The sequence below is a fragment of the Scyliorhinus canicula genome, chromosome 2 (genome assembly GCF_902713615.1).
Source record: "Scyliorhinus canicula chromosome 2, sScyCan1.1, whole genome shotgun sequence".
NCBI classification, from domain to species: Eukaryota; Metazoa; Chordata; class Chondrichthyes; order Carcharhiniformes; family Scyliorhinidae; genus Scyliorhinus; species Scyliorhinus canicula.
This window is the reverse complement of record NC_052147.1, coordinates 198,187,256-198,197,887: the sequence shown is the minus strand read 5'-3', so window position 1 is coordinate 198,197,887 and position 10,632 is coordinate 198,187,256. Positions and strand designations below refer to the sequence as shown.

At 44.5% G+C, this 10,632-nt stretch overlaps 1 protein-coding gene across 1 annotated transcript in view; it reads right to left on the bottom strand.

Moving 5' to 3' along the window:
- Positions 1–8,455: 8,455 nt before the first annotated feature.
- nfe2l2a (nuclear factor, erythroid 2-like 2a) overlaps positions 8,456–10,632 on the bottom strand; it is a 37,573-nt gene continuing 35,396 nt past the window's right edge. Inside the window, exon 5 of the mRNA XM_038789321.1 lies at positions 8,456–10,213. Coding sequence (XP_038645249.1) covers positions 8,981–10,213 — 1,233 coding nt within the window. The 3' untranslated portion in view covers positions 8,456–8,980. The remainder of the gene's footprint in view (positions 10,214–10,632) is intronic.

Genomic DNA, 10,632 nt, shown 5'->3' with positions numbered 1-10,632 from the left:
TTGCGGGCCGGAGAATCGCCACGGGGGGCCCGCCGACCGGCGCGGCGCAATTCCCGCCCCCGTCAAATCTCGGGGGGCGGAGAATTCGGGACATGGCGGGGGTGGGATTGGCGCCAGCCCCGGGAGAATTCCGCCCCAGGTCCAGCAGGACTCCTTTCAATTCTCAAGAAAATATTCTTGAGAATGCGCTATAGAAATTCTTGCCCCTCTCTACCCTTTACACTATTCCAATCTATATTCAGATAATTAAAGTCCTCCATTATATGTACTCTATAATTCTTCCACCTCTGTGATTTCCTCGTAAATGTGTACCTCTACAACTTTCTCAATAGTTTGCCTTTAGACTAAACAGCGTAATATGATTGCATTTTTGTTTCTTAGCTCTAGCCAAATAGATTCTGTCATCAACCTCTCTGGGACAAACTCCCTCTCAGCACTGCAATGTTCTCAATCAATACTACTACTCCTCTCCCTTTCCTGCACACCATGTATATTTAATACCTGTTCTTTTGTCGTGTACACTCCCTGGGAAGTGTGTGCACACTTGCATTATCTTCATGTGTTGTCCACACACGAGCTGTATGTTCAGGAAGTGGAACTCCTTTCTGTTAATGTAGGGCACTCCCAAATGGCCTGGGGGAATGGGACAGTTCAGCGCCGACACTTTAGCGCCGACGTTTCAGCGCTGCCGTTTCAGCGCCAGGACGTTTCAGTGCCAAATATTTCAGCGCCAGGACGTTTCAGCGCTCATTCATTCAGAAATCATTCTTGAGTATGGTCACAGGTATGACACAGGTATACCAGCTTTTACACTTAGTTATTTGGTTGTTTCATCGTTCTAACTGTCTTTAGGTTTTGTTGGAGTTTTATTATGATTACTGTTTAGATAATGTTAGAGTTTTGTTAACAAGTTTTTATACTTACGTAGTTATTTGGTAAATTTCTTTTGGTAAATTTGGTAAGTTCCATATCTATAAACCCATGGCTGAATCAGTGAAAAGCAAGCGAGGCAGAGAGAAGTTCTGTCATGAAGGTTTTATATATCGTTTCGACAAAGAAATCAAGAAACAAAAGCAAGTTAAGTTTTGGCGATGCCATGAGGATGGTAGGTGCAAGGCCCGCATTCACACGTTAGAAAGAGAGGTGATCGAAAAGATCAACGAACATACTCATCCCCCATCTGCAGTTGCTATCGAAGTGGAAAAGGTCATAACTGATGCGAGAGACCGGGCTGAAAAGACTTGTGAGCCTCCAAGTACGATTATCAACATGTGCATTGAAAAAATGTCCGTGGCAGGTATGGCACAGTTACCAAACAGGCAGGCAATGCGAAAAATTATTCGTAGAAAACGAGACAAAGTTAATCAGGTCCCCGATAATCCAAGATCGATTCAAGAGCTTCAGTTACCTCATGAATACATGATGTATAAACCCACCCCAGAAACTGAGGAAAATTTCTGTTTAAAGGATAGTGGTACGAACAACGAACGGATTATTATATTTGGGAGAGAGAGTTGGTTAGAACACATGGCAACTTCCACGACTTGGTATGCTGACGGAACATTTGCGGTAGCACCACACCTATTTTATCAAGTTTATATCATCATGGTTAGGAAAAATAATGGAGTTCACCCTGTATTGTACGCGCTTTTACAAAACAAACAGTATGCAACCTATATGATGTTGTTTGCGATGGTAAAAGAGATGATTACAAACGCAGGACCTGCCATTATCAATTGTGATTTTGAACGCGCTGCTTTTACCACCATGAAAGACTCCTTCCCCAATATAGAAGTAAGAGGCTGCCTTTTTCATCTGTCTCAAAATATACTTAGGCAGATTTTGGTTTTGGTCTCATGCGTTTATATAAGAGCAATCCCGATTTTGCATTACATTCGAAAATGATAACTGCCCTATGTTTTGTGCCAGTTGACGACCTTGACAGTCACATGGATTCTTTAGCAGGTAATTTACCGGAGGAGTTAATTCCGGTTTTAAACTATTTCGAAGACAATTATATCGGCCGTCCTAATCGCCAAGGAGCAGGCAGACGAAGTCCTTTATTTCCTACCGAGATGTGGAATATGTATCAAAGAACATTAGATGGGGATAACAGAACAAATAACTATGCTGAGGCAGCCAACAGGAGATTGAAAAGTGAACTGTTAATGTCACACCCAACTATCTGGAAGTTCATTGATGTCCTTAAGCATGTTCAAAAGGGAAGAGACGAGCACTTCGAGAAACTTTTAGCTGGCAATGAACCTCAATTAAAATTACTTAAATATAGAAAAGCTGATGAGAGGATATTGAAAATTGTTTCCGAATATGGCAGCAGGAATGAAATTGACTACCTTCGTTCAGTAGGGCACAATTTAACAAACTAAATGCGTTTTTTCCAATGAATATCCAATGAATGTCCAATGAACTTTCTTTTTAATGATTGGTTTTATGAACTTACAGATTTGAAAATTGTTTTAATGTACTGTTTTTGGATCTTTATAAGTGGATCTTTTACAATAAAAACATTTTGTTAACACTTGAGTTTTATTTCATTTTATGAACTTACAGATTTGTAAAGTTCTGTCATAACTATATGACAACATTGGAGAATTTTTTTTTTTCTGGCGCTGAAAAGTCCTGGCGCTGAAACGGCGGCGCTGAAACGGCGGCGCTGAAACGTACCGCACCCATGGCCTGGTGAGCATAAAGTGACATGCATGAAGTCTATCAGCCCTTTGCACCTGGGGTACCCCGGTGATAGCAGAGGATCCTGTTGCCCAGGCATCCTGTTGCTGGACAAGGTCCATGTCAGTTTTTTTTAATGAATTTAGAGTACCCAATTATTTTTTTCCAATTAAGGGGCAATTTAGTGTGGCCAATCCAACTACCCTGCACATCTTTGGGTTGTGAGGGTGAGACCCTCGTAGACACTGGGAGAAGGTGCAAACTCCACACAGACAGTGACCGGGGTCAGGATTGAACCTGGGTCCTGCGCCACTGTACCACCCTGCTCCATGTCAAAGTTGACATAGCATTCCACCCGGGCAAACAGGGCATCCATGACCTGTCAGACGCACCCGTGGGCTGTGGTCTGCGAGATGCCAGACAGGTCTCCGCTTGAGCCCTGTAATGATCCCAAGGTGTAAAAGTTCAGGGCTGCTGTGACCTTGACGGCCACCAGGAGTGGGTGTCTTCCTCCTCCTTGAGATGCCAAGTCTGCGAGGAGATGGCACAGGTGCCGCATCATCTCCTTGTTGAGGCGGGGCCTCCTGCAGCACATACCATCCGTCATCTGTTCAAAGGACCAGTTATGCCTGCACACCCTGGGACTTCACAGGCCTCCCACCCCCACCTCTTCGGGTCCCTCCCTGGCCTGATGGGCAACCCGGTCCTCAGTGTATGGGGCGGGGTGCAGCACATGTGTTGCCGGCTTCAGCATTTGCTGCTGCCATAGTCTCCGGCGTCTGGCTGTCCGGTTTACCCGCAGCACCAGCAGGCCTTGTTCTGTGGGGTCCAAAATACCGTCCATACCAATCAGGGACTGGTTTAGCACACTGGGCTAAATTGCTGGCTTTTAAAGCAGGCGTACCAGCCTCCCCAAACAGGCGCTGGAATGTGGCGACTAGGGGCTTTTCACAGTAACTTCATTGAAGCCTACTTGTGACAATAAGCGATTTTCATTCAATATCTGTAAGGAATTGGATATTAGTGTTAAGATTGACAAACAAATGTGGCTCCCACCCTGGGATACTCCATTTCCCCCATAGACCCCCCACCCCCCCAGGAAGGCCCTGCCCATGCACTTCCAACCGTAGCAGGCCCATGGACTTCCAACCATAGCGGGCCTCCCCCTCAACATATCCTAGACCCTGTACCCCAGACACCCACTCTCATCATCACACGGACGGGTGCTGGTCCTTTCCACATCACACCCGCGCACCCTCCGGCCATGGACATATCCCCGGAGCTGTGTCCCATCCCCTGGATGTTTGGATCTCAGCTGCTGCCTGTGTGTTGTTGCCTCCAGTATGTTCAGGCAGTGTCCAGGCATCACGGTTTGAATGGACTGCTAGGTAATGATTCCTACATGCTCCATGACCCACCCACAGGAATCCATTTGGTTAACCCATGATTGAAAATTCCCTATAAGCAATAGCCTTCGGCTGCACAGCCAGAGACGTCAGCAGTCGGGTTACGCGTGGTCAGTGGGGCAGGGACAAGGGTTGCCTCTGGAACTGGGACACACTATCCAGGGGTTGGCATGGTGGTGCCATGCGTGATTCCCCCCCCCCCCCCCCCCCCCCTTCGTATTGCAGCCCACTCCTATAGAGTGTCTCTCTCTCTCTCTCTCTCCTCCTCGGCTCACCACAGGAGCCCTTCCCACCAGGTTCACATTTTACTAATCAGCACCAGCTTGACCACTTGTTGGGGAGGCCATTGTATCACAGGAAGCCGTTGGATACGGGGTCTCAATTTCGCCTATGGGAATTGGCCATTTGCATTACAAACTGTTTGGTGCATGGCGCGGTTCTCGTTTCCGGCCTTTCCTGCTATTTACTGGCCTTGTTTCGCTCGAGCAAGAGCCCAACGAGGCCAGAAAGTCACGCCTTAAGTTTATCAAGACTTATGAAGAGATAGTGGGTGAATAAGAGTTTAGGTACTATTCAATTAAATAATAGCTGAGCTGTACAACGGGTTCAAGGGTGTTCAACCTACTGCTGTTAAGTTTTAAACATGCATATATTGGACCAAAAAAAAAAATCACTCCGTGAAAATATATCAATTAGGATGAGAATTGTATATTAAAAAAGGATTAGTTGCAACAGCACTGATGGAAAAGGTTCAAGGAGGACAGATCGATTGATTAGGACTTTCCTTGCCTCAAGATTCTGCAAATTGATTTTAAATAATTTGAAAAGATGTTCAAGTGTTTACTCAAAAGTATTTGAATGATGTTAGCACATCAGTTGAGGAAGCAGGCAATGGCGAGAGCGATTGGAAGGCTGAGGCATGAGAGAGGCACGAAGGTGTTGGAGCCAGAGGGGGTTTATGGGGTCTTTGAGGCTTTTTATCGAAGGTTGAATGAATCGGAGACAACGACTGGAGCGGAGAGTATGAGGTAGTTCTTGGACAAGCTTCAGTTCCCAAGAGTGGAGGAGAAGGACGGTGTGGGTTCGATGCAGGTGAGGAAGGTCCAGATGGGTTTCCAGCCGGATTTTGCAAGAAGTTTGGGTTGGAGCTGGGGCATCTACTTGTTGGGATGTATAATGAGTCGATGGCAAGGGGGGGGGGGAGAAACTCCCCCCTCCCAAAAAGTTGTCGCAGGCATCCAAATCACTCATTTTAAAGGAGGACAAAGACCCGGAGCAGTGTGGTTCATACCGTCTGACTTCAGTGTTAAATGTGGATGCAAAGTTGTTGGCAAATTATCATCGCGGATAGAGGGTTGTGTGGTAGGTATGATAGGGAAAGGCCAAACAGGATTCATAAAGGGGTGACAGTTGTTGGCGAATGTACGCATGCTGCTCGTTATGATGATGCCCTCGGACAGGCAGGAAGTAGTAAGTGGTGATGGCAATGGACAGAGAAGGCATTTGACCGGGTTGAGTGGGCATATTTGTTGGAGGTGTTGGGTCGGTTCATTTTGGGCAGGGGCTTGTGGATTGGTTTCGGCTGTTGTTTAAGGCTAGTGTCCAGACAAATAGGAGTAGTTCATTGTACTTTGGGCTACAACGGGGGACGAGGCAGGGGTGCCCGCTCTCCATTGGTTTTTGCTCTGGCGATAGAGTCATTGGCAATGGTGCTTAGGGCATCGAGGGGGCGGAGGGGGATTGAATAGGGAGTAGTCGAACACAGGGTCTCTTTGTATGCAGTTGACCTCCTGTTGTACATTTCTGACCCAGTGGTGAGTTTTGATAGGAGCCTGGGGGAGTTTGGCCGTTTCTCAGAATAGATGTCGAATATGGGAAAAAGTGAGGCATTTCTGATAAATGCCAGGGGTCTGGGGGAGTTGCAATTCAGGGTGGTAGGGATGAGTTTTCGTTATCGTGGGATACAGGTGGTGTGGATTTGGGCCCAGCTGCATAAGTTGAACTTGGCACGATTGGTGGAGGATATGAAAGTGAATTTCAAGAAGTGGGATGTGTTGCACGTGCCTTTGGCAGGACATATACAGAGGGTGAAAATGACGGTGCTGACCAAATTTCTTCGTATTTCAGAACATCCCTATCTTTGTTTCCGATTCCTTTTTTAGAAAGGTGAATGGGATAATTTCAAGATTCGTGAGGAGGGTGAAAGAGTTCGACGGGGGAGGGCTTTGCCGAGCCTATTAAATTACTACTGGGCAGCAATGATTAGGAAATGGGCAGTGGAAGAGGGGGCGGTCTGGGGACAGGTGGAGGCGGTGGTGTAAGGGCACCAGTTTGAGGGCACCGTTGTTGGCGGTCCTTCTTTTCTCTCCGGTGTGATACTCAGTGAGCCTGGTGGTATCAGTGTAGCGGTTTTGGAACGAGTGTAGGCAATACTTCAGACTGGAAGGCATGTCTCTGTGGGCACCGATATGTGACAAACATAGGTTTGTGCCGGTGGGGCTGAATGCGAGAGCACTTCAGGGATTTGTTTGGCGGATGAAAGTTTGCAGGTTTGGAGGAGCTTGAGATGTATCAGTTGCCTAAGGGAAACAGGTTCAGGTACCTGCAGGTGAGGGACTTTTGTTAGAAAAGAGGTGCCGTCCTTTCCAGAGCTGCCTCCTCCGGTGCTGCAAGACAAGTTGCTGTCCGAGGATGACATTGGGGAGGGGAGAGTATATACGTTCTGGGCGTGTCCGTGTTTGAAGGGATTTTCAAAGGGGTTTTTGGATGTAGTATTTGGGGGTAGGGATGGCTATATTGGAATGTCAGAAGATCTGGAGTGCAGGTGGGGAGAGTCCGATGTCTTGGCCTTTGCCTCCCTGATAGCCCAGAGATTTTGTTGAGTTGGCAGGATTCGGAATCGCCAAAGGCAAGGGTATGGGTGAGTGAAATAAAGCAAATTACTGCGAATACTGGAATCTGAAACGAAAGAGAAAATGCTGGAAAATCTCAGCAGGTCTGGCAGCATCTGCAGGGAGAGAAAAGAGCTAACGTTTTGAGTCTAGATGACTCTTTGTCAAAATCAGCTTTGACAAAGAGTCATCGGACTCGAATCGTTAGCTCTTTTCTCTCCCTACAGATGCTGCCAGACTTGCTGAGATTTTCCAGCATTTTCTCTTTCGGTATGGGTGAGTGACCTGGCAGAAAATTTGCACCTGGAAAAAGTTACGTTCACCATTCCTGGAGTGGAATGCACCCAGAGATGAACTTCTTTAAAGCGATTTGAGGCGTCAGCATGGTGTGTGTGGGGGGGGGGGTTTGAGTATTGTGAAAGAGTGGATTGTTAGTTTTGTCACTTGTTGCCGAGGTTTGGTTTGTGTATTTTTAAACGTATGAGAAATGGCTTCAACAAAAAAATTTCTTTAAAATATACTTGAATGATTGCAGAAGATTTGAGATGTGCAAGAATGGAATAAACTAGTCGACACTCAAACAAGGATTTTCTTGACATACGTTAATCTTGTCATTTGCTATACGTTTTAGAAGGCTGCTTCAGAAATAGTCAAAAGCGAGAAGTACTTAAATGCACATGCTCAGCAAATAAACTATTTAACTGCGTAGATAAGTTTATATACAACTTTTTATCCAGAGTCAGTCTTTGGGAGCCAGAATTAGTATGTGGTTCTGGTCTCAAAAACATGACTTATTTACTTTCAGGTGGTCAGAGTATTGATTTTCAGCTCCCACAAACCACTGTTTAAATTACGTATAAATACTACTATAAAAAAAGTTCCAAGACAGCAATCCTCTGCAAAGTTAAAACTAGCAGTGGGAACATAGCCTATTCACAACTTTAAGGTGAGTCTTTTTCGCAGTTTCATTAATTCTCTAAGAACAGATGATTGAAGAATCAACATAAAACAATTCTGGAGCGGGCAGCACGGTGGTACAGTGGTTAGCATTGCTGCCTATGGCGCTGAGGACCAGGGTTCGAATCCCGGCTCTGGGTCACTGTCAGTGAGGAGTTTGCACATTCTTCCCGTGTCTGCATGGGTTTCACCCCCGCAACCCAAAAGATGTGCAGGATAGGTGGATTGGCCACGCTAAATTGCCCCTTAATTGGAAAAAATAATTGGGTACTCTAAATTTAATAAAAAACACAATTCTGGAGCACTAGAGCCAACATTGCAGAGAATACATCATGCAGGAGCCTAAAATGTTGTCAGACCAGAGGAAGTACGCAAGGAGCTGCAGCACTATGTATCCAGGACAAGCAAGTAATTTGTGGGAGCAGCAGCAACTACACAATCAGTGAATTTTCATTATGTAAATACTGAACTTGCAGAAGCTATACTTCCATAACACAAGTCAACACTCTTGCAGTGCATAAAGGCAATTACATTTTATTTTTTTCTATATAAAGCAAAGGAAATGAACAAAATCACAATACATTTTCAATTCTTCCATTTTAATTACTTGCGAAATGTAACGAAGTTATAAAACAAGTACTCTACTTGCAATAGAAGAAACATTAGCTTACTCAAATACAATCTTTAATTCTATGAAAGATCTTCAATTTAATAGAAAATAAGATATCTGCATATATAAATAAAATGTGCAGTATTTACAAAACTATACAGGAACACTAACAGAAAAAAGGTGTGATAAGCAGTAGAGAAATAATCAAAATAAAAACACAGGAGAGAAAAGGAAGATCATTTGGAGTCAATTTGCAGCCATTATTTCTGTTTCATCTTTAAGCCACCAGTAGCCATTAAAAATAGCTTTAGTTAGTTTTTTTTGCATAGGAGACTCAATAACAAACGTAAAAAGGTCTAACTTGCAATTCGCACGGGTTTCAGTTTTTTTTTTAAAAAAGGGTCCAACAAAACAAAACCTTTAGAATTTCATTCTCTCTTAATCTCAAGTTTCTTGCTCCTTGGAACGAGAAATACACTGCCATCGCTGGTCTGCTGCAGCGAGTATTCACTGGGAGAATACGACTTTCCATCTTCATCTCGTAGCATACTAAAAACCTCGTGATACAGATTGTTCAGCTGCTGTTTGATTTGGTGAAGGTTTTTGGCATGCTCCCCCTTTTCTTCCAGAAGTTCCTCCTTCTCATCTTTAAGTTGACCCAGATCATGTTCGAGACCCACTATATTTTCTAGCTTACGCTTGCGGCAATTCTGAGCTGCCACCTTGTTTTTGCCACGGCGACGGATATCACGGATGAGAGCAAGCTGGGCCTCACCCAGCTGATACTTGGACACCATTTCATTGAAATCATCAACAGGAAGATTAATAATCTTTCTGACAGAGAAAGGGACATTCAGTGCTTTAGCCCGCTGCTCATCCCTGGTGAGCCGAGCTTCCATTCGTCTGGAATACTTGTCTTTGGTAAATGGGGCTTTATTGTGACCAGGACCCACTGGCAGATCATCCTTTGGTCCTTTGTCGTAAAGGTTCAGACTCGCATTTGACTGTGTAAGATCAAGAAGAGAAGGTGCCTGATAGTCACTGTCACTTTGAAACTGCACTGGGTTCAGCTCAGCAAATTCAGGCTGAACACTCCCAGATCTGCTTTCCATGTCATCCATGTCCGAATCACTGTAACCATGAGAAGCATCTCCACAAAGAGATGACTGTATTGAATTATCTGGAGAGGCTCCTCCAGGGCTTGAGCCCATCGACAAGCCAGAGTCTGAATCAAGAATCTCAGACACATTTTGTGGCTGTTTACAATCAAAATCTTTGTCAACCTCCAACTGAGAGATGTTGATTTGTTCAAGGAGAGGGTCATCTAGAATGCTAGTAAGCGACTCATTCAGAGTGTTACCTTGGGAAATGTTGCTACTTCTCTGGGTATTCAGAGGTGTAGAGAAAATCAGGTCACGGAAATTATTACTACTGCATGAAAGGTTCATGGTATCTGAGACATCTGCTTTGGGCTGGAAGAGTGTGTGGCTTTCATGTAGCATTATCTCTTCAAAGGGAGCATCAAAGAGAGAGAGAAAATTGGTGTTACTGCCTGACACATTGAGGCTGTAGTTGTCATTTTGCACTTCAGAAGTTTTACTCTTGGAAGTATCTCCAGTAGATCCAATGCTAGTAATATTCTCATTCTGCATGCATAAACACTGTAGGAAAAAAGCACAAACACATAAGAATCCAGCTTTAACTTCAGCTCCTTTATAAAATAAATTAAGAATGTTGTCTGAAGGATCTAAATGAAAAGGTTTAGATGCATTATGGGGAAACTGCATAAAAATATGAAGAGGATAGGGATAGATAATCATCCTGATAGAGATAGAGGAAAAGTAGTGGAAGGAAAGCCATATTAACACCTGCCGACTGGCTGAGTCGAATAACCCGTTTCTGTACTGTGAGTTCAGTGCAAGGTATTGCAGAAAATTAAATGGGTACGGCTCCATCTATTCAAAACGTCAGCAAAAAATTGTATCATATGCAGGCTGAATATTTACCCAGCAGGACTACTTCAAAAGGCAAATTAAGAAAATGCCTGAATTCATAGAATTTACAGTGCAGAAAGAGACCA